Source organism: Onychostoma macrolepis, chromosome 06, assembly GCF_012432095.1.
Source record: "Onychostoma macrolepis isolate SWU-2019 chromosome 06, ASM1243209v1, whole genome shotgun sequence".
NCBI classification, from domain to species: Eukaryota; Metazoa; Chordata; class Actinopteri; order Cypriniformes; family Cyprinidae; genus Onychostoma; species Onychostoma macrolepis.
Genome location: NC_081160.1, coordinates 23,128,366 through 23,155,533, shown reverse-complemented (window position 1 = coordinate 23,155,533; position 27,168 = coordinate 23,128,366). Strand labels below are relative to the sequence as shown.

General features: G+C 36.0%; 2 protein-coding genes across 6 annotated transcripts in view; one reads left to right on the top strand and one right to left on the bottom strand.

Annotated features, from left to right (window-relative positions):
- Nucleotides 1-718: 718 nt before the first annotated feature.
- On the bottom strand, nucleotides 719-9,469 carry tmt1a.1 (thiol methyltransferase 1A, tandem duplicate 1). The gene is made up of 3 exons (XM_058778257.1): nucleotides 8,887-9,469; nucleotides 8,483-8,568; nucleotides 719-1,311 (listed from the first exon to the last, which is right to left on the bottom strand). The coding sequence occupies exons 1-3, from the start codon at nucleotides 9,379-9,381 to the stop codon at nucleotides 1,164-1,166; spliced, it is 729 nt and encodes a 242-aa protein (XP_058634240.1). The 5' UTR covers nucleotides 9,382-9,469; the 3' UTR covers nucleotides 719-1,163.
- A 3,053-nt stretch (nucleotides 9,470-12,522) lies between these two features.
- scn8ab (sodium channel, voltage gated, type VIII, alpha subunit b) overlaps nucleotides 12,523-27,168 on the top strand; it is a 60,130-nt gene continuing 45,484 nt past the window's right edge. For 4 of the 5 annotated variants that reach the window (XM_058778214.1, XM_058778215.1, XM_058778212.1 and 1 more), the window contains exons 1-5: nucleotides 12,523-12,677; nucleotides 18,450-18,787; nucleotides 24,200-24,319; nucleotides 24,798-24,886; nucleotides 25,576-25,704. In XM_058778214.1, the coding sequence (XP_058634197.1) occupies nucleotides 18,506-18,787; nucleotides 24,200-24,319; nucleotides 24,798-24,886; nucleotides 25,576-25,704 (620 nt within the window). In that variant the 5' untranslated portion in view covers nucleotides 12,523-12,677; nucleotides 18,450-18,505. Of the gene's footprint in view, nucleotides 12,678-18,449; nucleotides 18,788-24,199; nucleotides 24,320-24,797; nucleotides 24,887-25,575; nucleotides 25,705-27,168 lie in introns of those variants that run through there. The other variant, XM_058778216.1, reaches the window with a different exon arrangement.

Here is a 27,168-nt window from a genome sequence, read left to right as displayed (position 1 = left end):
ATAACGCGAGCCACTAAAGGGAAATGGTTAGCTCCTTGCTAGCAGTAGCTTGTTACATTACAGTACATAAGATTTCACTTACCACATAAACAGAGTAAGGAGAGATGACTGAGGATGATGGCGAATGATTTACAGATCCTGAGCACCACTGACACGCATCTGACATTGTAAAATGTGTGGTAAGTACTGCCGCTCCATAGTATAAACAGAGTACGTGCAATCGCATATCTTGAAAGTGAAACTATAATACGATCGACCGATCGTTCAAAAGCAGTTTCAATACCTCGTGTATTAATAACGGCTCCCTGATGCCTGCATTTTATATACAGTATAATTACCCGACGATATAACTGCGAGAGAAAGTATTTAAATATATATTTTCCTCCCTGTTTCCTTCTTGCTGTGAGTTATTGAAATGAGCCTTCTATGTAGATATCAGAGAACAATTTAAAATACAGTATCAATGCATTCTATGGCACCTTTAAAGAATAGTGTTCCTACAGTCAAGGACAACATGAAAATATCAGGTCATTTTAAAATGGTTATTTTCCAGACTTAGGAAAAGTCAAATTAGTTTCTGTACTAAAAAATACATTGTTCTATTTTCTCATTTTTAATTTTTTTTTTGAGTACGATCTGTTTAACAACAGGAATTTTAATAGTCAGAAGTGTTGGGGGAAAGTGTCTGTCAAAATTTAAAGGTGGAGAATGCAAAGTGGTCTTTTTGAGTATTTATTTAACTATATTATAAAAGCATACAGTATGAAGTCAAACTTAAGTAATCAATATTAATTCCTCCTAACCACAAGCAGTATGGCTCCTTTATGCATTAACCACAACCTCACAAAAGCTGCCCTGCATTTATCTCCAAAAGCCTTTTTATATAGATAAAAGTATTTTTGTTGTTTTACCTGCTGGAATTTTTTGTACTTAATCTTAATAGTAATGTGTTTTAAAAACAGGATACTCATGCAACAAGATACAATCATATAAAATATACAATGCAGTCTTGAGATTTTGCACATTAAACAAAAACTTTGAATTTTATGGTTTAATACAAATTGTTCTTTCATACAAAAACATTTAAAAGTAGATGGTGAAATGAATCAATTTTGAATGAAAGTTGTTGTTGTTTTTTTAGGCAAAATTAATTTTCTGCAAAATTATTTGACTGCATAACCAACAATGTGTGGTTTCAACACAAAAAACAGAGGAGCTTGGATGTGACGTAGCTGCAGGTCAGAAAATCCAGCTGCCTCAAGGTGCTTCCAAGTAGCGCGGGTTGTCTCACAGCCATCACCGAAATAGTACCTGTAAACATACAAGTAAAGCATAAGCTGTGTCCGAAACCACACCCTATCCACTATATAGTGCACTATATCGGGTGTCAGCCATTTTGTAGTGCTGCATTTTGTAGGCCAGCAGTCTGACGCCGGAAGTGGGCGGAGTCACAGTCTCATGTTGGAAGTAGGCGGAGTTTACGACAGAAACAATAATGGTTGATAAGAACACGGTGAAAAGGTGTTTAATTGATCAAATTCCTTTATTTTATGCCTTTAATCGTTTGTTGTTTGATAAGCAATTTATACAGAACATGTCTCTAGTATATTTTTTGTAAATGTGCTGTGTGATGAAGTGCGTTATCGCGTATGTTGATATTTTAAAACTTGATCATCTCAATTTGTTATGGATCGTTAACTTGGCACTGTATTTTACTTCAGTGGTTACATTTTCTGATGCTGACCAATTTTTCATGCAGATTTTTTTATTTTATTTATACAGGCATATTACGATTCAGAGATGCTCAGCTTTACTTGGAAAAAGTTGTTGCAACAATTTCCACTACCCAATGTTTAAAAAGGACCAGACGGCACAGGTTGAATGCACACCTTCCAGTTCACTTCAGAAAGGCAGATGTCCATTATAGAGGTTTGAAATTTGTGAGTTATTTGTTAATATACAGTGGCAAGAAATGGTATTTAATAGTAGTCTTTTTGGAAATTGTAGTTTGCCTGCACAATTTGGCAAAACACACAACCTAACAGCAGTATGTATTAACAAATATGGATATTATGTTTGCAGTTCAAGGTTTGCTGTTCATTGATGTTCATTTGCATACTATTCTGCATGTTTCTTTTATATTATGAATTTAAAAAGTTTTTTTTGCATTGTCAGTGGTAATTTTTTTGCTTTAGAACAGTGAAACTTGGCAATCTTATGCAATTTTATTTATGGTTATAAATAATAATAAAAAAATCTGATTTTGTTGCAGTAAATTGACAAGCAGAATCATACAATTGCCAATGGAAGCTGATTGAAAACAAGGTTAGTTTTGTAAGGCTTTCATATTCTACTTATACAGATGGTGTGATGTTATTATAGCTGTCATGTCTTTTCCAGAAATAACTTAATAATATTCTTTTTTTTTTAGAATGTCCACAAAAGTTGGCCAGTTCTATTGATTGTGGGATCTTCATGTTGATGGTAAGAAAAAAAAAGGGAAAGTGAAAAAAAAAAAAAATCTGGGCTTTTGAAAAACATGAGGGCTTTTCACACATGAAATAGTTAACACTGGGTGAGTGTAAAACCCAGGTAAACTGAATACTGGTTTATCTTGCTTCATGTTTCACACAGAATATAATTTACCTGGGGTTGACAATTAATCCTGGGTTTTCATATGCTGCTGTTTTACATTGTACATTACTAAACCCCAGGTAAACATCCTTATATGCACATTTTCTGTATCAGTGTCACTGATTGGACAGACACTGCATGCGATGTGATACAAAAATGCCCAAGCACTGCACATCCTCATATTACATACAGCCGACTTTACTATCAAGTTTATCCTGAATGTACTTTTTAGATTATAAAAGAAATATACAGTCTCTTTTTGACCCTGGCTGTTGTGTTTTCTGTCAGCATTTGACATTTTTGACATCCTGTCAAATGCTCAATTTAATTTACTGTTTTTATGCAGTGCTTATTTTTTGCAGTGACTGTCCAAAGCACTTGAATATGAGGCAGGCAATTGGTTGTCTGTCTATTGATAAAAGGTTAACAATGCTAAAGCCGTAGAAACCCTTCTCTGGAGTAAGCTTTCATTACACCAAGTTAAAGTGGTGCTAACCCCCATTACAAGTGTGAAATGTTTCTTTACATGGGGTTAAAGTGGTGTTTACACTGTACATATTTATTCATTTATTGGAGAGGCATATATGGACTTGGTTCCAATTGATGATCTGTTAACATTGTTTTTTACCTCTCCACGTGCATGTCCCTTCATACAAATATGATTTATCCTGTTAGAGAATTTTGCAGTTAAAAGGTATCTCTTTATCCCTCTCTCTCACTCCTGGTCATTTGACTATCAATTAACTTTTTCACAGGAAACATTTGTACACTTCTCTCAAGAAGAAGCCACAGATAACAGAAGGCCCCTGTCTGCACTGCAGTCAGAAGGCTTTGCAACAACCAAAAGTCGTCAAAGGTTTAGTGGAAGAGCCGTGCTTTCTAAAATTGAAAGAGGAAGACCAGGAAAAAGTCCTTCAGCTTTCACAGTCTGAAACAGATGATGATCGACAACTGGCCAAAGAGCTTTAGCCTTTTGCTTCCAAATTAAGGATGATAGATTTTTTTTTTGTATTTCTTTTTTTTTTTTTAGTATATTATGTCTTTGCTACTTAGATGGAAAAGTACATTTTATTAAAATTGTATATATTTTGTGTTTTGATTTTTGGGTTTGATGGATCTGATTTTGCTTGCTTCAATCAATCCTGTGTAGAATTGTGTAATGTGTATGAAAAAATGGTTCATTCTGAAATGGTTGAGTAAAAATATACATTTTATTTCAAATAAAGTGTTCAAATGCTTAAGCTTTGTTTTAATTTGTGTTTTATTCTGTGTTCAGTATTAAGTTAAGACATAACAAACAAGATGATAAACTTTTGACTTTAGCCTCTTAAGACCCGAGAAAAGTTTTTTCCATGTCTTTACATTGTTTAGAGCAGGAAAAATAATGTGTAAAAAAATATATGTATATATATATATTTCATTCATAAGATATGCTATGTCCTCAGTAGAGGACATCGGGACTCAAATTCTTGAAAAAAATAAAAATACATGAATGAACATGCATAGTCAAGAACAATTGATTTTTTTAAATCACCAATACATTTTTAGTTTTCAAGATTTCTTTCTTTTTTTTTTTTTTTACCAAACTTTGTATAAAGATGATTCTCAACTATGTTATAACAGAATGATTTGATATACCATTTTTCTTTCTGCAAAATGTGTGTAAAATGGCCATGATGGGTTTTCTCATTATATACAATGTATCTATAAACTAAATATAATTTGCATATTAATGTGTTTTTGGGGCAACATGTAATGAAAAAAGAAGTGTAATAATGGGAGTAATAATTGACACAATTTTCATAATATATAAAATTTCATAGAATATTGAAATATAATTTCTTTCCCTATTCATTTGTTATGTCTCCCAAAATGCGTAATAAACATGCTTTTAGTCCCGGTGTCCTCATATGAGGACATGTATGAAATCAACATCCTGTTTCGTAACAGAAAGTCATATTTTGATTTGAAACACCATAACATTTTCCTGAGATGTTGATTTATGGCACACAGTTTAAAAATTAGACAGATTTAAATGATAATTACAAAATATAATATTTCCATAAAAGTGTCACTAAATGAATTTCAGACATTTTTGAAGACCAAGGAGAGGGAGTGGTCATGGTGAAACATCCAATCATTTGGTATGTCTGAAAAGCCCTGAATGTGCTCTGTACAGGCTTAAAACTGTAACATAGTCTCAGAGAAATTCACTAAAATATAACGTCCTCATATGAGGCCGCAGGGTCTTAAGAGGTTAAAAATACTTAACAAGGGGATACAAGGGGTGTGTGTGTGTGTAGGGGTGTAACGGTTCACAAAATTCACAGTTCGGTTCAATACGATACAGTGGTGTCACGGTTCGGTATGTTTTTGATACAGCAAAAAGAAAGAAATGCCAGAGAAATTTCCTTGATTTTTACAAATTCTTTATTTATTAAAACTATTTTTTTTTTTACTTTAGACAATGATGGAGCTATACTTGACCCATCTTCTGGGGTGTCTTTTTGACAGCATATAAAACAAAAATAGCTCTGGTTTGAAGTATTCCAGTTGATGTAGCCTATTGTCATGTAGCAGATTAATCTTTTCCAATACGTTTAAATTAATTTAAATTGATTTGACCTTTAATGGGCTTTTTTTTTTCTTTTTTGCAGAGGAAACAGAAGTTTTGCTTTTACACTCTATTTAATGCAGCTCTGAGGGACATGTAATGCTTTAACCTGCAGTTACAAATGCATAAATAATGTTTTGATATTTTAAACATAAAACGTGGACAACTGATGTTTGAAATTAATTAAAAAATTAAAAGATACTTTAAATGTGAAATTAAAATCACCAGTAGGTGGCAGCAAATCACTGTTAATAAGTGAGTCATTGGGATTGAACCGAATCATTTAACGGTTGACTCAATCAGGACGAAACGCTGTCATGTTGATTAGAGACACAAAACAGTGCTGTGGCTGTTTGGAATTATTTTTGTTGGCGAAATTGAGCAAAACCAGGATGTCTAAAATGTAAGTCTCTTAATTAACTTATTGCTTATTGAACTGTTGTAAAAATAATTTGTAATCATGCTGAGCAATGCGTATTAGGATCAAATAGCTCCGCCCACTAACGGCCTCATACTGCTGTGATGTCATAGGGTTCGGCGGTTCTGCTGTTAGACCCTTCTCGAATTCTGAGTGAACGACTTCATTCCCTACATTCGTTCACTACTTTTTACCCACAATGCATTCTGATTTCGAGTGTACAACCCATAGAGCTTGGCAACCGACGTCACTGCGCAGTGCATTCTGGGACGTAAACAAGAGGGCGCCGCCATATTGTGTAGCCACATCGGGCGAGACTTAAAACAACCACATGAAAAACAATGTTGAAAAGTCGATTAAAAGAACAAAATGTACTATACAGAGACAAACTTCTACCGGACGCAAGAAAACGGTACCTGGAAAAGATGGCCAACCACCCGCACCTATATTTTTGCCTGATTTAGATAACCGCACCCGATCGTCACATTCAGGGTTCATATACGGTCATGAAAAACCTGGAAAAGTCATGGAATTTTAAAACAGCAATTTCCAGGCCTGTAAAGTTTTGGAAAAATAAATAAACCCAGAAAGTTTTGGAAAAGTCATGTTTCACAATTCTATGTACAGTAGAATTATGCTTAATCAGGTCCTGAATTTCGGTGTGGGATTGCACATATATTCCCGCAGCTTTCGACTTTAAAATGAGGGAAATTCCTGCAAAACATTTATTCAATATAGTGTGTAGGTTAGATGAGTAAATAAATCCACACAACCAGTCATTTGAAAACAGCGTGAGTGATTCAGCTGCACCGCGTCCGCTCTCTTTGACCTTCTCTTCACATCGGCATCTAGTGCTGCCAGACGCTGCGATACAAGACTTTAGCTCGTGTTTCGGTACAGTTGACAATAAGTCAATTGCCTAATCGGTCATTGTTGCATCGTCACAGAAATGTATTATTTGCACGTCTTTTTAAGTCTTTCGGTACTCGTGCGCTCCAGAGGCGCTTTTCTGTGCGCTGCAGTCACATCCAAAGCGTGCGCTGCGAACAAACAAACAAGCTGGTTGCACTTAAGTGGCCAAATACACACAAAATAATGTCAAAATGGTCGTCCTGGCGAGTATCCTCATAAGCATTGTCGCTTTTGTATAAGTATTGGATCCGTGAAACAGGTCTTGTGACAGCAGCCTAATAAAGCTGTGCCGTCTGTCATTAATGTTAATCAAACAACAAAAGACAGAAGAAATCCCTCACTGCTCTTGACTAAATAATGTTTTGTTGAATAACTTTTAATATGTTGATTTACAGTTTATTCAATTTCTGTATCCTATTTAAATCCTTGGCGCGTCGCAACCATAGTCGCAACAAGTGGCCTCACAAAATGGCGATTTTTCCCATCAGCCACTGCGGCGCTAGAGTGACGTCACGCCCCCATCCCCTATAGACATAATAGGTGTGTTCGACTTGACGCTGCGTGATCAGTGTATGACATCAAAGTGCCGCGAGAGCTATTCGAAAGCGTCAGGATCGTCTGCTCTCTTATGGCGCTCGCGGTACTGTGATGTCATACACTGATCATTCTGCGCAGCGCCGCTTCAAGTCGAACACACCTATTATGTCTATGGTACAACCGATGTACACTCGCTGAAGCACTATTTCCCACAATCCAATGCGGAGAACCGGCAAGCTGGAAGAGAGAGCGGGAGCGAGCGAGTTTGAATGAGATATGCCGTTTAATTTACAAAAATTACTATAATTTGGTTAAAAATGTTCGTTGGTAGCATATTAATTTTAATGTCAAATTAACGGTCGAGAAGAGTGCAAAAACGCTGCTCAGTAGTTTCAAGATACTACAAACAATAAATACATAAAATTATGAACATGTGCTTATGTGAGTTTATTTTTGTTGACAGTATTTTAATAGTATTTAATGATTATAACCATATAAGCATTACAAAAATGAAATTACAATATTAAGTCATTTTAAGTGTTATTGCTATTGATATGAAGGAGATGTGTTGCACTGCTTGAGGCAAATGGTGGTCATACCAGATACTGACCCCCACAGTACAGTAAAACTGCACATTTTAGAGTGGCCTTTTATTGTGGCCAGCCTAAGGCACACCTGTGCAATAATCATGCTGTCTAATCAGCATCTTGATATGCCACACCTGTGAGGTGGATGGATTATCTCGGCAAAGGAGAAGTGCTCACTAACTTTGTGACAGATTTAGACAGATTTGTGAACAATATTTGAGAGAAATAGGCCTTTTGTGTACATAGAAAAAGTCTTAGATCTTTGAGTTCAGCTCATGAAAAATGGGGGCAAAAACAAAAGTGTTGCGTTTATAATTTTGTTCAGTGTAGTTCACTCAACTGCCATACACTATATAGGTATTAGTAAATGAGTGAGCGATTTCGGACACAGCTATAGACTTTCTTATTCTATAGTGGTCATATGCTTTGTTACAAGTATTCCAGTATTCCATCATTATGTAAAATTGTAAAGAGTATGGTTTCAAAGCAAAAGCAAAAAAAAAAAAAAAAAGTTATGGGTGATTGAAAGCATATATTTTTGCTATATTTACACAGGTATTTTACCAACTCATATTTTTTCAAAGCTGCAACATAGTATGTTAGCTTTACATTTGCATTCGCCATTATATGAAATTTACCCTAATTTCTTTTTCTTTTCTTTTTTTACTTTAGCTTGAGATAAATAACTATTATTATTATTATAAAAGTTATTAAAATTCAGTGGAGATCACGAGTAAAATACAATGGTGATTTTATAAATACTGCATGTTTTTATATTACCAGAATGGTTGAAGAACATGTTGAAAAAAGTAAATCCAGCTTGAGGGGTCAGACACCACATGTTCAAGGAAGAAAAATGCACCTCCCTGAAGAAAAAAAAAAAAAGCAAAATTATATTTCTCAACCCATAATTGTGTATTTGAATATAGGTTGTTTAGCTTAAAATGTTCCAGCATTTAAAAACAGCAGCCTAATCTGTATGGTGACATCTGCCCTCAAACAAACAGCTGTTACAAATGGGTTTATCGCATCAAACGGCGATCTACATGTAGTTACACAATGCTGAGTTACCTTTGATCTCAAATAAACTTAATGTAATCGACAGTTACTCTTTGATGATAAGAGACCGTTTATGAAATACCATCAAAAAATATTGGACTTCCACCACCTGAGCACTGACTTACAGGCCTCAGAACTCTCTTTGCTTCTTGCAGAACCTTCTGCGTATCCTTGACTGAGCACAGAACCAGCGTGCACACCACAACATCCACTGAGTTGTCCTCCACCGCCTTCAGGTTCTCCCCCGACGCCACAATGAAGCTGCCATAAACGAGGTGATCGTTCTTCGCCATACTTTTCTCCAGGTACTTCTGGAAATGCGGGTTGGGGTCGATGCATGTGATCCTGCAGCCCGTCGGGTAGTGCTCAAAGTTCGCCCCGGATCCGCAGCCCAGCTCCAGGATGCGCAGAGATCCTTTCTGGGGGAAGAATTTGTCCAAGTTTCGAAATAGTTCCCTTTTGTTGTCGTTCATTTTGTCATTGTAGGAGATAGAGATTTTATAGACGATTAGAGGAAAGACGCGTTTGTAGAAAGACAAAAGTCCAATCACCTCCGCAATTTGAAGCGGTAGAGTGAGGACTTTGACTAAAAGAGCGCAAGCGTTCATAAACAGCGTCATTTTTAACGACAAATCTGGAACTCTAAGGGCTACATTTGACAGACAAGAGGGAGTAGCTGTTGCACCTTGTGACAACTGACCAATCCGCGTCTTTGACGCATGTGATATACTCCAGACAGGCAGTACTCCAGTCTGTCGCCAGATGGCGTCCGTGTATAAATAATAGTAGTGGATTCTCCTTTCTTTTCCTCACTAACAGTAACCCTCGAAGAAATGAATAGTTGTTTTGAGAAATATGTCAGACCGAGTCTGTTACACAGCTACTTATGTATAAAGATTGTTACATATGTGTTGCGGACTTTATACAATGTAATTATAAATGTAAGTACACAGACATAAGCTACTTAAAATAAAGTGTATCAAGATTGTACTTAAGTGTACTTCATGTGTATACTGTACACCTTATCCAGCTGCACCTTAGTTTGATTTAACCCACCAGTACACAGCTTAAATACATGCAATACCTTTCTAATTACATTACAATTACAGATTATTACACAGGTATAAGCTATTTAAAATAAAGTGTACTTAAGTGTACAAGTAGCTGTGTAACAGACTCGGTCTGTTACATATGTGTAACAGTAGCTGCCTATTACATGTACATAATTACAAACTGTAATTACAGGCTGTTCCATAACTTAGTTACATGGTAAGTACATTTTGTTTCATGTAAGTACAATGGCTACTACTAAGTACTTAACATAATACTCTGTATTATGACACCTTAAAATAAAGTGTTATCTTTTTTTTTTAATCAATCAATTTATTTTAGCTACATTTAAATAAACAAATTTAGCTGACAAACTTTCAACAAAATTTGTTTATTTAAATGTAGCTAAAATAAATTGATTGCAACCACTTACCTTAAAAAATGAGTAAATTCATTGAATCATTTGTTTTCAGTGTGCTGAGAAACTCGGAAATGTGAAAAAGGTCCATTTATCTTATTAAGTTTTTGTCCACTTTTTCACAGAAATAAATGTCGCCAGCTGAACAATCTGTATGTTGTTAAACAACAGAACAGTCTATTGAACTCAGTGTAATACACCTTAAGCAAACTTGACTATTAGGCCTATTTAAAAATCTTATGTCTTTATGATTACTCACCGCATTTTACTACAATAGACAAGAATAATGATTTAGAGCAATTAGTTTCCAACTCAGATTTAAAATATCTCTTTATCCTGCTTTTCTATAGTTTCTCTAGCTTTTCTGCTATCTATCTAGCAACCCTGACAAATAAGTTGCAACAAATTTCTGAATGTTCTCAAACATTAGGGAGAATTCCGTTTTATTTTCTTGCAAACATTATGGAAACATTACTTTTAAATCTTTCTATCTTGTCAAATGCAATTATTCTTAAGATCCTCCATGGTGACTGAGATTAGGATTTAGAGCTTTCTTACTTGAGATTAGGTTTACAGTAATATCTTCAGACACTGTAAGCTCCTGTAATACTTGCAGGGCACAGTCCCAAAAAATTTACATTGCAAACACATAAAAATGTACTCTGTTATTCATCAGCTCTGCAGACAGTGTCATGTGAAGATGCCTCTGTGTCCCTTTTGGCTCACATACAAAGTGGGGCTTCAGCACCAAGGACAGTGACCAAACACAGACATGGCTGGTGGCGCATTGCACAGCAAGGCTTCATCCACTTGAGGCTCATCAGTGAGGACTAGAAAAAATGCTCAGGTGGCCCAGAAGAGGGAGTTGGAGGTAGTCTAAAGCTGTTGTTTCCTTTCACTTCCTAAAAGGATTAGAGGAGGATTAACTATTGCCTGCAACCTTTGACCATGTACCTGCTTCCTCAACCACACTGCTTGAACCAACCCCACAAATACAAACAATGTCACAGTCTAATCTAAATGCCAAAGATACTTTTTCATGCCCACATGTCCCCAATGTATTTCTTTAGAAATGCGACATTTGTCCTCAGAATGTAGAGATTTTAAAGGAATAATTCACCCAAAAATGAACATTTCCTGAAAAATTAGGCCATCCAAAATGTAGATGAATTAGTTTCTTTATCAGGATAGATTTTGAGAAATTTAGCATTAAATCACTTAGAGAAAGCAAAAAGACATGTATTTTTGGCTGGAAGCAACAGTTTGAATTTAAAAAATGTCTTAATCATGATAAACCATTCATTATAAACCCGCAGCTTTTTTGCTACATCAGATGTTAACCGATACACTCTCAGAAATAAAGGTACAAAAGCTGTCACTGGGGCGGTACCTTTTCACAAGGTACACTTTTGTATCTATTAGGTTCAAACATTTATGCTTTATGTACTAATATGTACCTTTAAGGTACCAAAATGGACCCTTTAGGTACAAACATGTACCTTTTGAAAAGGTACTGCCCCAGTGACAACTTTTGTACCTTTATTTCTGTGAGTGTAGACTGAAGTCGTGTCAGTGACTTACACAGTGATTACCGTGATGTTTTTATCAGATGTTTGACCTCTCATTTTGATGTCACCCACTGCAGATGATCTGTTGGTGAAGTGACTGGTTAAGTGATGCAATGCATAACTTCTCCAAATCTGTTCTGATGAAGAAATAAACTAATCTACATAATGGACGACCTACATTTTCAGCAAATTTTCATTTTTGGGTGAACTATTTATTTATGTGACTTTTTGCTTCACAGATATTTTAAGTTTCTGTAGGAACAATTGTTGTGTATAGAATTATTCCAGGTAATTACAGTGAAGATATTGAAATGTGCCTTGTGCAGGCTATGCCAACTTCAAAATGTCACCATTATATATGCACTTCCTAAATTTGCCAATACATAATTCAATTTTCATAAAAAAAAAAAAAATTCTATATTGGCAAATTTAGGAAGTTCATTCAGAACACAAAATGAACAATTTCAAATTCAATTTTCTGATTATTTATTATTATTATTATTATTAAACAGTCCTGATCCAATTTTAACGATTAAATTTCAGACAGTTTAACAATTGTTGGAACAGAAATTAGAAGATTAGATTAATTTTACTGAGAAGTGGTAAATATAATTAGACTCAGATCATTGTGATTGATATTCCCTTTTAGCGCTGTTTCGCTTACGTTGCAGCGTTCTGTCGGTCAGTACGGAAGTCGGAAGTAGGGTACTTGCAGACGCTCCCTAACAATTTGCTGAGAGTCATCAATTATGCAGGCTAGCCGTACGCACTGGGAAGGAAGATAGCGGCAACAATATGGCGACATCCGCAGTTTCTCCTGGGTCTTTTAAACATCCTTAGGCACGCAAGATCTACATGGATCGCTCTTAATGCGGAAAAAGTAAGTAGACTTTCTCTTGTCTACAGCGCAAGTGTGGTGTTTTTTTCAGGTGTTTATAGCCTGTTCTGAGCGTGTCTCATACCTGGACTCATCTGCCGCAGAGCGGTCTCTCGCGCTCAGCATCTTTTCTGCTCACAGATGTGGATAGGCTTGCTGCAGGAAAACGCCAATTAACACGCCAGCCACTACTAACAGCTATAGGACTGATCAAACAGAGGTTATGCAAAGGGGAAAAGTCTGACTGAGGTAAATGAGGGTGTTGGCCTGGCGCTGGAAACATAACATTAGTGTGTGTGTCGAAATGTAGAACATACGCATACCATGGGACAGGCAAGTACGACCGCCGCAAACTTTATTGCATGGGAATATTGTGCGGACAGACTGACGCAAGACGCAGTATTCAGCATTCAGATGTCATTTGTGACAGTGTTTTGCAACGTAACATGTCAAAATCACTAATGTGGCAGTTTTTAGTCCCCCTGCGCCTGCATTCCCCCTCCCTTCGAGTCACCCTCGCCATACTTCTTTGGGCTGGACTCCCTAGATTCGGTGCGTTTCCGTTTTTGCCGTTAAAAACAGGGACTACCACCCTCGTTTTCTCATTCACTCCTCCCTGAAGCGTTAGCGGCATGATGCGCCCGACCGTGTGCGCGGTTGCGGGTTAAATCACAGAGAGGACGGTCTGACTGCACGGGTGTGGTGCTGGAGCGGACAGAGTCCCAAATGTTCTTGAAGTGTTCAGATGCGAACGCTATTGAAACCTAGCGGGATAGAAATCGAGACGTATAATAAAACATCGCAGGCACGACTGTCTGAGACGTCAGTGGCGTTCAGATGTAGATGTTTCACAGATTGATTCGCTGGCTCGTGCCTTCGCGCGAGCTCCCCTCAGCTCCACTGCAGTATTTCAGTCGAGAGCGTGGGGCCCACGCGTGTACATACAGATGCCATAATTACCGCAAACAAACTTGGACATATTGATCTGCAAATCCCATAACATGTAGCGCCTTCAGATGCGCAAATCTTGTTAGGAAGAGAAATTGCATAATACGTATGAGGGGCGGAAGTATGAACCAGTTTTAGTATGTTCTTGCCATCGCACATGCTTTATAAATTATATTTGCTTTAAAATGACGAGGACCGTATCCTGAATGGGGTGTATGTTAATGTTGGCGCAACCAAACAAGTATTACAAAGGCAAATGGCGAGATGGCTAAATGTAGTCAAAAAGGACATATTTGTGTGTTGAAATCTATAAACAGAGAGTTATAGTCAGATTTTACGGCCTTTATTCTCCGCGCGGGATAGGCCGGCGAGGTTCGTCCTCGTGACAGCTGTGCAGCCCCCCTCCCCTCGATGTACAGTGCCAGAGGCCGAGCGTTCGCTTTCCATATCATTTCGTTAAAGGCATCAAATACGGAAAAGTCATGTTTCGTCGTGGCTTGAGGCAGCATCTGTGATTTTTATCACCTAGCCTAGAGGACAAGCGTGAGCTCGCGCTGAGCGGTGCTGAACGGTGCTGAACGGACAGCGCTGCTAAGACTCATTCGACGGCATCTAGAAGACAGCGGGCTGGTCTCGGCTTCCTAAAAACATACGACACTTCTTGCTTGCTTGATAAGGAATACCTTTGCGATGGTACGGGAACGTACAGTTTACCAGAGATGAGAGCATGCAATGACTTTGCTTGAAGGCACGTGAGTAGCCTAACCTGTCGAATGGCATCGGTTAATTTGGATTTAACGTGTAGGTGTTTTACTTGGGGCAGTCGAAAAGTGGAGGACGTACCATTAAACAGCATATTCTTCTATAACCTATGTTGGCAAGACACCGTAGTCTGTAAGAAAGCAAATGCAGTAGTTTTGTTAAGGTCATTGTGTGTATATTGTCAGGGCCCGTCTATCTGATGTATCACCTTGAGCCGAGGCGTCTCTACAGTATCCCAGGAAGGAGACTTGGAGGTTGGACACAGCAAGCGTGTAACTTAAAACGCACATCATGGTGTTTACTTTGTATTTCTTTTGTCTACACAGTCTATTTTTGAAAAAAGAAAAAAGAGTTACTTTGTTGCTTTACCTAAGGTGTCTATGGCAAGCTGGTTTAACAAACATTCATTAAAATTAAATACTAATGCCGTTTTTTTTTTTTACATATTTAATTTTAATAACGAGTAAGTGATCCACTAGTGACTGGTATCTTTTTTTTTCTTCTCAAATTTGCTATTGACTGTTCATTATATAAGTAGTCATTGTATTGTTTCTAGTTGGCTGACTAGTAAGTTCTACTATCTAATGAATGTACTGATAATACATTCTAATAATGAATAGTGAAACTGGATCATATACCAGCAATGATTGAAATGCTAATTGCAACTGCTACAGTGTTCTGAATAAGCGCTAGTGAGTAAAGCAATACATAATTGTTACTATTGTAATAAACAACTAGTGTCTAATGAAAAAGTTTTAAATAAAATAAATAATATTGGAGTAAATTTTACAAGAGAATACTATTTCAGCCTGTTACGTAAAACTTTCATGTTTAATTAAATGCTACTTGCCTTTTTTAGTAATTATTTGTGAAATTTACTAGCAGTTTCTGAGTGAAAATTGTTTCAAAGCCATTTTTTTAATCTAATGAATACTGAATAATGAAAAATATGAATACTAGTCACAATTGGATTGCTTAATCCAATTATATAATTACTTAATTGCTTAATAAGTAATATAAAATAGATGATAGTTAAATAATGCTAGATTACATGAATAAATGTTAAAAGTCCTTGCTATAATAGATTTGCTGTAGATCAGGAAGCCTTTTAATGGTGATAAAGTTGCCCATCATGTTGAGGAGTTGTACTACCTAATGAATAGTTATGAGTAAAACTGGATCAAGTACCAGCAGTGATTGGAAAACATATTAGTTGAAAGTGAATACTTGATTTCTGAACTAAAAAGTAAAGAAATAATTGCTTATTTTTACTGAACAAGTACTAACTTGTCACTAATGGAATGTAAAGTGTAAGATTGCTTAATAGTAATTTAAAATAAATGCAAGTAAAAAAAAATGCTAGTTTAAAGGAATAAATGTTAAAATGACTTGCCATAGGTCTGCTGTTGATCAGGAAGCCTTCTGTTTTAATGGTGATAAAGTCGCCCATCATAAAGAGCAATGCCACGTGACCGTGGGCACTTCACTATTGATTTGGCCGGTGCTGACTTAACTGAATCCGTTTTTGGTGTATAAATAATTAACAGACTGTGTCATTAAAGATATGGAGAACAGGGATTCAGCATTGGACATCATATAAAACAATTCTGCAAAAAGACAAGTGAAAGAGAATCGTTAGTGTTGGCTGTTAGGTTTAATATTTTTGAAAGTGAATGTGAAAGAATGTGATGTCTGTATGATACATCATACAGCTCTTACATGAGTTTAGATATGTGGATGTGTGGAGATGATGGTCTGCAAGCATGCAGCTTCAGTAATCAGTTGAAGAGGGCATCATGTCATCAATGGTTATGTGCGCTTATACGAAGTGTTTATGCTCTTATATACACTCATATATGCTTTTCTTGTTTTTGCTTGTCTAATTAGTTTAGTACTAGAAAAGGACACATTTTACATTGATCACTGGGCCATAAATGAAAGTCAGCCCTGCAATAGAAAATGCCTGTAAAGGGACATTCTGGAAAAGGAATAGCCCAGTTTAGTGGAGCCTGAGGGACTAGGCTGGGACTGACTCTGCGACACACACCTGGAACACAGGAGAGGGTGACTAAGTAATACTAATGTCATTTAGAGTTTTCTCTGCACATTTGTAATAAATCTCCTTGAAAAGGATTGTTCTTCAACCGACAAAACTCTATGGGGAAGTGAATTTGTTAACTTGTTGTACATCAAGTGTAGTGTGTAAATTCTACATATCGTCATGAATGCAAGAGTGACTAATGCTGCTTTATTGGAGTAAAGTTTTTTTTTTTTGCAACATTGTTTTGTATTTGTTGCAACTATGTAAGAAGGTATATATGATATACATACACGTATACATACACACACACACACACACACAGTACTGTTTAATAGTTTTTTTAAGAATAGAAAATCATTTATTTTACAAGTGCATTTGTTGATGATGAGACTTATTTCTCAAGAATAATGTGTCACTGAAGACTGGAATAATGGCTGGTGAAAATTCAGCTTTGATATCACAGGAATAAATTACTTTTTAAAGTGAATTAAGAATTTAAAACTTTATTGAAAATTGTTATTTTAAAATGTAAAAAATAATAGTTTTTGAACTTCTTTCAGAAACAGTAATCAAAAACCTTTGAATGGTAGCGCCTATTATTGAAAACAGATATTTTAAATTGTAAAAAAATAATTTTTGAACTTCTTTCAGAAAAAGTAAACAAAAACCTTTGAATAGTAGTGCCTATCTTTCATCAATCAATCAGTCAATCTATCTATCTATCTAGAAAGGTAGATAGATGTGCACAAAAATGCGAGAATTAAACTAGATTTCTTTTGCACAAATTGTACTCAAAATTCACAAAAATGTAAAAGGAAATAGTTTATTATCTATTGATAAGTAGATTTTGGAATTGAATCACTTTGGACAGAGTTAATCTCAAAATGGCCAAATATTGGCTGACTAATCAGTCTGGTCAATATATCAGGTCTTTCGCTTCAAAAATAAATGGCAAAGTGGCACAGTTCATTTTGTTGTAATTGTTTATTATCAGTATTCTCTGTTTTATAGTGTCTTTATAACAGTCTTTATTAACAGACACATAATGTGTTGTTTTTTTCAGTGTTTTTTAGGCTAGGCGATTCAGTCAGAAACACGATTTTCTCCTGTGATCCTGTGCTAGAGATTCATTGTCAACAGTCAGCACACACATACAAAAATGCATCTTTGCAATAGAAATGTGAAATGACAAGTATATCCTTATATACGATAATGTTACCTTTAAACTGGCTGAAACTGCTGTCTTGAGCAACTGGACATTTGCATGATGAGATGAACTCTTGTACAGAATCCTCCATTTTATGTTGTCTGCGAAGAAAAAGCCAGAAAGTGTTTAATCAGCATAATGTGTTTAACGTATAACCTTAGTATTAAATGAGTAAAGTGGAGAGTTTGTGATTTGTGCTCCACAAACACTTGATTAAATGTGGTGATTTCAATCTGAACAATGACATTACGTAATAAATCCGGAAGAGACAGATTGAGTACGTCTGAATTGATTGAATGTTTATTATGATGTTTTTTGGAATGGGCTTGATGACATCATGGGCTGGAATATTAGTTAGATAATCCAGGTCATCACAGAGGGTTGAGATGGGCAGTAATGCAGTTATGACCTTACCCTCTAATGTACATTCTCTCTGTGTCTCTCTCTCTCTCTCATGCACACACACGTACAGGTTGAGCCTCCAGTGCTGCAGCGCATTTGGTATTATTCTGCTTGGTCATCTACTTCTTAATGGACGTAATGAATGTGTGTGTGTTTGTGTGTGTGTGTGTGTGAGTGTAAGAGTGAGAAAAAGAGCAAGAGGGAGAGCTGCAAAAGAGGATGACCAATAACAGAGGCTGTGGATAGTTTGCAAACACACGCACACACACGCACAATCAAATATGCTTGAAAAGTAGAAATGTTTTATGTTTGTGTGTCATTATTGCTTTTGAATTTTGATTTCTGTTCTTTTTCTTTCCTCATTGTTCCCTTTCTGCATCTGTTTGGGTAACTCCCTCTCCCCTCCTTTTCCTAGAGCTGGCTGTCCTGAATGGCTTCTAAATAAAGAGGACTCTGCTGCAGGATGACAATATGGCTGCACCGCTGCTCGCACCTCCAGGCCCCGATAGCTTCAAGAGGTTCACCCCAGAGTCTTTGGCCAACATCGAGAAGCGTATCGCTGAAGAGAAGAAGAAAAAGCCTGTTAAGCCCAGATCTGACAGCAGTCACCGTGATGACGATGATGACAACAAACCGAAGCCCAACACTGACTTGGAAGCGGGGAAGAGCGTGCCCTTTATTTACGGGGACATCCCTTCTAACATGTTGACTGTGCCCCTGCAGGACTTGGACCCCTACTATGTGAACAAGAAAGTGAGTGAGCTTTGAGCCCATATCATCCCTGATAGAATTCATCTTCCTTGCAGGTGGAATACGGTTTTCCTCACTATGATGAATTAAGAAGTGTTCTGAATGCTTCGCTCTCCAGCTTCTGGGAGAACTGGAGGAAAGAGAGTTGTGGAAAGGTTTGGAAAAGTGCAGAGAGGATAGAAGTTGGTGAATCAAACTTGCAAACTTATACCTATGTTTGGATGGATGAACAGATTAGATGATATAGTAACAAATGAGCATAAGGATTTGCGATCTTATTAAAAAATAATAATAATAATAATAATGGTATGGTTAGTAAAGATATTTGTTGAGATTAATTTGTTGAAATTAAGATTTCTAACAATTCACAATATGATTTTCTTGTTTGTATTTTGGGTTTAAATGCATGTAGTTAAAGTTAATGTTCACCCAAAAGTGAAAATTCTTTTCTCATTTATTCACCCACAACTCCATGTTCCATGAGTTTCTTTCTTCTGTTGAAAATTAAAGAAGATTTTTTTTAAATGAGAGTGACCAAACAGTAATTGGTCCACATTAACTTCCATGGTACAAGGAAAAAATGCTATGGAAGTCAGTGGGGACCAACAAATGTTTGGTTATCCATATTCTTCACAATATCTTCTTTTATGTTCAACAGAGGAAAGAAACTCATATAGGTTTGGAACAACTTGTGGGTGAGTAAATGATGACAGGATTTTCATTTTTGAGTGAACTATCCCTTTCAAATCATAAAAATGTAAATCATAGAAGTAAAGCTATAAAAAATAAATAGAAAAACGTACAAATATTTCATTTTAACATTTTAGTTTTAACAAACCCAAACTTCTGAGCAATTAATTTATGAAATGAATATGATAAAAAATATAATAGAATATAATAAAAGGAAAAGGTCTTTCCGATTTTTTTTCCAGCTTTATTTGAAATGGCATTGGAAAGATCATACTGTTCATACTGAAGTGATCTGCTTAGTGAATTGTGATCTTCCGGTGTCAGAATGTACAATACTGTCCTGAATTTAAGGCAATGATACTTCTGATGTGTACAAACATTATTTGTTTGTTTACATTTTTCCTATTCCGTATCAATGGACAGAGTGGGTATTGCTTATTTTGGTGTATTTTTGGTATTTAGCTTTGTTGTTGGTGGAGTCCTGGCGTGGAGAGAGAGCAAGAATAGCAGTAACGAGGTGAAGAATTTGGTTTGAATTAGGGCTGTATGATATAGATTATAAGTGATATCTCAACTATTTTCAATTTGATATTTATGTATTTGCTATGAGATGACTCATTTTCCATAAGCTATTCAAAATGTCTAATGCAAATAAAATACATGAAAAGGTGAAATAATCCTTTAATTGTTTTACACAATTTTTGCGTAGATTAACTTTTTATTTATATGCACCAATTTAAAAATACAAAGTAATAAATTATTCTTAACCATTTTTTAATGCTAAAACACTGTAATACATGCAGACTGCCACGTTGAACATTTGTAATGGATGATGCAAACAGATCTTTACATCTTTGATTTTTGAACTGATTCATTCATTAAAGAGGCAGTTTAATCTAATTCACAGAACTAAATCAAGTTTTTGCTACTGAAGTTTAAGTCAGAGATGCTACATATAATTTTTAACATTCTCACTCTTAAATCAGAGATGCTACAACATCTCTTTTTTTGAATTCTCACACTTGCAAGTCTTGAGATAAGAAAGGATTGTGAAATAATTTCACTGCAGTATTCACAGCGTTGCACAGTATTCACGTTTATATCATCAGCAAATACAGGATCTTGTGAATATTTCATATATTGACATATAGTTTACAAATAATTTCCAAAATTTCCCCAGTGTGTGTCTCTTTATGGTTAGTCAGTAAGAACTTTTCAGTGGCTTTTTAAATGCCCTTCAGACTCAGTGTAGTTTGTGTATATATGGGTAAAGGAGCGGTGCACCCACATCAGCACCTCCTTGTTGGCACACTAGAGGTATGTGTTACATAACCGAGCACAGTGTAGCATGTGTTATACAGTGGGAGCTGAGGAGATATTTTTGAGAGAAAATTAGTAGAGGAAACAGAATATTGGTCTTGTCTGTGTTTTTATCGTCTGTTGCACACGTTACCATATCCACCTCGCATTACCAGAAATAAGATGCATTGCTGCCAGCGTGTCCCATCCAACATATTACATCCCCTTTTCGGCCCTCCCTCTTCCTCTCCCTCTTGGCAATGGTATGTTTTTGTTATAACTGCCGCATCTGTGGTAGAGTCATGTATTGTGGGGAAGGGTTAAAGTGAATAAAAAGAGAAAAGGAATGCAAGGAAGAAGTGCAGAGTTGCAGTTTTACTGGTCCCTTGGTGAAAGAGCCAGTCAGAATGTCAGGAAGCCCTGTAGTCACATGTGTTTGTTTGTATGTGATTGAGAGATATGAGATGCAGTTTTCTGATGGAAGTCATTGCACCAGGGCTTGACATCTGGAGACAGATGTTTAAAAAAAAGTTCAGGTCTGTAGATTTACTTTAATGGATAATAAGTGACAGTGATCAGTGAGTATGTTTTGTTCATACCATGTTTTATGGATTGATTAGTAGGTAAATTAATGGTTTATTTTTAGTGATTCAGTGTTCAAATTATTTCGTTTTATTTTATCAATTAATAAATACATTAATGGGTAGTTTATTGTTATGAGTCACTATAATTTGCTTTTTCACTATAATTCACTAAGTTTTTCTCTATATTATTAATCTATTTGATTCATTTTTATTTAATTTACATTTTTTATTTTGTTTTACTGATATGTAGATACATTAATGATTTATTTATTTAATCAGTGATTATGTTTTATTTATACCATATTTCATATGTACAGTATATTATTATTCTGTTTGATTTGATTAAATTGTTTTTGTTTTATTTTAGTGATTAGTAGGTACATTAATGAATGGTTTATAGTTATAAGTGATAATATTTTGTTTATACCGTTTTTTCTATATTATTCTTTTTTCATCTTATTTAATTAGTGCATACATTAACAGATGGTATATTATTATGAGTGATTATATTTTGTTTATGCCATATTTTGTATATACCATATTTTATATTTGTAGTATTATTACTCCTATTGCTTTATTTAGCAGTACTGAAAATATTTTCAGTCATGTCATTCTAACTTTAAACACTCTCTAAAAGATAGACAGATAGATGCATCTTAGCGCATTTTGAAAGTTTTAAATAACGACTGAGAAGTGTTGGTTAGCGGCTGGATGGGGTGTTGGTCATTTGAGGCCTTACGGTAAGTGCATTCAGTGACGTCGAGTAGATCGGATGTACTTGGAGTTAAGTGCAACAGTGATGCTATATCCAGTTTTTCCACTATTGACCCCCCCAACCCCCTCCATACACACACTTCTCCCTCCTCCCTCCCTCCCTCATCCTCCTCCCCCACAGCAGTTCCCTCAGCTCTTGTCCACATCTTCATGTCTCTCTGGCTCTCTTCTCTGTAGATGATGAAATTTTCAGTAGCTTTGCAGCATATCACTTATGCTGTCAGAAGGAAAGACCAATAGGCTGCATTGTGTGTGTGCAGGTGTTGACATAAGGCTGTGATCACATGTACATGACCATTAAGCTCCATGTTTTTGTAGCACGTTTTAGTTTTGCTCATATGCAAAATCGCTTACCTTTTATAGACACAAGAGTCAGAGTCTCAGTTGAAACTATACTTGTGTTATGATCGTTGATTATTTGTTGTGGTTATGCGGCCTGATAACTGTGTTGCTGGATTGTTACACACTGAATATGAAAATCGTGTGCTTGTTACACAAATTTTAGCATCGTGATAAACAAGATGCTCATTAATATGAAGATTCAGAGAAGATTAGAATGATTTTTAGGCCAGGATACTGAGAGCTGCAGCTATGTCCTCAGCAAAGAGTGCAGCATTGTGAGAGTGGGAGCTCCCGCCAGCGGAGGAAGCCCACAGTCTGTCGCAGTGTGTGTGTGTATGTGTGTGTGAGAGAGACTCTGGGGAAACCAGTGCTCAGTATTCAGTAACACATGGAGCCTTCTGGGCGGTTCACAGCTTTTGCTAGTGTGACAATCTTTGGGATTCTGTGCCTCAAAATGACAGCTGTCTTCAAACAGAAGACACAGCGCTTTCTGTCTGACATACGCTGTCTTTTAATTTATGATTTTGTTAAGCGTGTTTTAGTATTTGACATGATTAAATGCACAGAGAGCCACACATAGACAAATGCAGTGAAAAAGGAGATAGGGGATGGAGAAATATAGAGAGACAGAGGCACTCTGAGTTGAAGGTGCTCATTTTGTCCTCCTTCAGACAGCTGTCTATTTTTAATCTAATTAGATTTCAGGAAGATTCTCATCCGCTCGTCTCTGTGGTGTTTCCTTGGGTGTGTGTGTGTGTGTGTGTGTATGTAACTGGAGTGTTTTTTTTTTTTGTGCAGTATAAATTATTCTATGTGTTTAAAGAAATATTGTCTTATTCAGTATTTTGTCTCGTTTTCCAGTAAAACTCTAAATATGCTTAAAACAAAAGAAATATATTAGGACTAGAAAGCTTTTATTAAGACTTTTTTTTTATTTTTAATAAAATATCTCAAATATAGTTTTTCTTTTTTGTACCCCAGTGGCAAATAAAAAAAATTAACTAAAAACAATAATCACTAAAGGTATAACAAAAATAAGGAAATGGGGAAAAGAAAAATGATTGAAGATATATAAAAGCACAATTTTATGTCTTTGACATGAAGTCTGTATGTGTGTGTAAACTTGGATTCATGTGGTTTCCATGATGAGTATGTGGATGAAGATTCTCTGTCTCTTTTTTCTTACATTATGCAGGATCAAACAGCTTTGCAGGGCTTTTGACCCACCTTCCTTCCTTCCTTCCCTCCCCTCCCTCTCGCTTTTCCCTGTCCCACACACACTATCTGGAGTCAGCACTTCTGCATCTGATGGATCGCAGTGTTAGTGGTTAGCATTAGCGTTAGTATTACAGTCTGACTTCCTGTAAGAGGTCCATATCTTTGCCAGAGCTCACTGCAGTTGTCTTAGCTCCATTTACGTAAATATATCCCTAGCTTGGTTTTAATAGGCTTGATTTAGGACATAGCCTTTGACCTGGATTTTATTTTATTTTATTTTATTATGAAAAACTTATATGGGTGTATTTTAATATTGTATACAGTTTGTTGAACGCGACGGATAAAGTAAAAGTTCTTGTGATGTTAACCTTTCAGTTATGTTGTTTATTGCCATTTCTCAACTTATTTTTTGTGAATGTATGTGCTCGCTCACCATGCACCCTGACATATGTAACTAATATCTCTCCTTCTCTTTCTTCTTTTTTCCTTTTCCTCTTTTTCTCTTCAGACCTTTATAGTGCTTAACAAAGGAAAAACTATCTTCCGTTTCAGTGCCACGCCCTCGTTATATATCATTAGTCCTTTTAACCTATTCAGGCGAATAGCAATTAAAATTTTGATACACTCATATCCTTTTCAATGCTCCAAACATTGTTCATGTTATTAATGATTGTTCTTGTTTAAACTGCTTTCTAATCTGTGCTTAATCTGTCTGTCTGAAATCTGACAACAATGCTTTGTTAGATTTATAGGTTTTATCAAATTTATAAATGACAATTACCAGTTACACCCTATAATCTGTATCACAGTGCATAATTTAAGTATTTTTATTAATTGTTCTGAAAATAAAGAGAGTTCTGAACTAAAGCTCATTGTGCTGTGACACAGACAGTGATTTAAAGGCCATTATTCATATGGAGGCTAACAACATACTTCTTCCTTATGGAAAATAGCCTCAACCAACAACTGATGTGTGACCCCAGATTTTACCACATAATTTTATGAAATGATTGACACTTTTATTAATGTCCTTATTTCCATCATAGTTTTGATATCTGATCAATATTTATGACATTACAACATGATTTCCTTAACTACTTCTTACAGTTTTCAGCATGATCATCATGTGTACAATTTTGACAAATTGTGTCTTCATGACATTCAGCAATCCTCCAGAATGGTCCAAACAAGTAGAGTAAGTATTCTATTCTATTCTATTCTATTCTATTCTATTCTATTCTATTCTATTCTATTGTACTCTAGTCTAGTCTAGTCTAGTCTATGCAGATGTTCTTCATCAAAGGTGATTGTAATATTGTTTTGTTGTTGTTGTTAATTATGTGCGCGGATTTAATAACAGCAGCAGCATAGCAAAAAGGGATAGAAGCCAAAGGTCATAAATTTAAACTCTTAACCAGCAACCACTCCGGTGTGAGTGCTGAAAAGCATGGCTTATAATGTTAGTAGAGTGACAAGTTAATGACTGGCTAGGAGGGAGGAAATGCTAAGGACAATGTGAGCTCCACTTGGAAATTTGGCCGGTCCTAAAAATTGCTGGGTTTATTTTTGGGGTGACTGGGGTTAATGGAGTTTCATGGGAGTCCTTAAAATCTTAGTGAGCAACATTTTAGGACATAATCTTTATTATGCTGCCTCCCAAGACATTAAGGTTAAATTCTAAGGCAGCATCACATGTATCCTCGGTGCTGTAGCCGATCCCATAATGCATTGTGGCAAGCAATATAAAAAAATGTAGGGTGAGGGCGAGAGAAATATGAATTAAAAAGCAAACCATTCATTTCATTGAATAATGAAAAGTATCAAATAAAATTGAAATGCCAAGCATACACTTACTTATATGCATTATTTTTTGAACTCTGTTAGATACACCTTCACAGGAATCTATACTTTCGAGTCACTCACAAAGATTGTGGCTCGAGGTTTCTGTATAGACGACTTCACCTTCCTCAGAGACCCTTGGAACTGGCTGGATTTCATGGTCATCTCTATGGCGTAAGTATAATCCTGTTTTAATTCAAACATGAATTAAATATTTTGATAATGTTGCATTCTAAATATGTTTTGCATGAAGTATTTACAGGCGTGTAACTCTTGTGTGCAACATTGACTTTTAGGCTATAGAGGAGCTTCAGTTGGTGCTGACTAAGGAGCGGAGGAATATATAGTGATATTATTTAGGAGAATTATTAGAAAATAAATAAATAAGGAAGCGCTTTAGCATTCTGTCCTTTTCCTCTTTGCAGCTATTTGAAATGGGCTCTGCAATTTTGGAGCTTTTTTATTTGCACCCACATTAAGTCAAGCTTCTCCACTGATTGCAGGTCAATTTTAGACCAGCTTAAAGCCTAAAAGTTTTCAAGAACATGCAAGTTGTTTATTCTAATAAACCGTTTCTTTGAGCATTTACATACATGGGATGTTCTGAGAGAGACTGAGAGTCATAGTTTTGCACAGTAAAGATCTGAGAAAAGAAGTGAAACTCAGTGATTAATCAACACCATGACCTTTATTTAGGCCATAGGATGACTTTGAGCCTTGATGTCATGCTTGCACAAAAGAGTGTGTGTGGGCGAACGTGAGAGAGACAGAGGCTCTTATGTCCTGCCTCTCATAGGTGGTGGATGGGAGTTCAGTGCTCAAAGATGACAATGTTTGTGCCTATAGTTCTGTGTATGTGTGTGTACATATAAATCATAACTCTCTTTCTTTCTAAACTTTAATTAATCTGTCCATCATTTATTTTCTCTCCCTATCTGCATTCATCCATTTCTCTGGAGGGTAGCCATTTCCTTCTTACATAAGACAACCCTTGCCCCTAAAAGTAAAATGTTCACATTGAGAATATGGTGAAATAATGACATAACTACAAGGAACAAGCTCTTTCCCTCTGGAATGTGTTGAGTTTTCCAGGTATTAAATGTATGTCATGAATTTTGTATGACATTTTGTGAGAATCTGTTCATATTTGATTGCTTTTATGGGTTCCATAAAAGTTAATCTCTTTGGAGAGTATCTGTGACAGTCAGTTACCATAGAAAATGATTTCAACTTCAGTTTGTAAAATCAAAGGAAAACAGTGTATACAGTAATGCTATTATAAGTCTATGGGGCAAGGCATTACACTGGAATAAGTGCCACAAGATTTAAATCCTTACGCTGGGATCACATCATGTCGGAATTACTGTAATTACGAGATAGCAACTCTTAAGATTGTAATTGGAGCTGTTCACATCCTCGTCATGAGAAATAAATGGTTTCTAAGGGAATGCTCATAACGCCATGAATCCATGTGTGCAGTGGCAAATAATTTGATCGTTACATTAATCCACATGAAACTGCGAGTTTTTTTTTTTTTCCTTACCAGTCTGAAACTTGTAATTACAGTAATGCTGTCTGACTTGGAACCTGGAGCATTGTTTTTTATGGGATGCATATATTTTTACAACTCTTAATTTT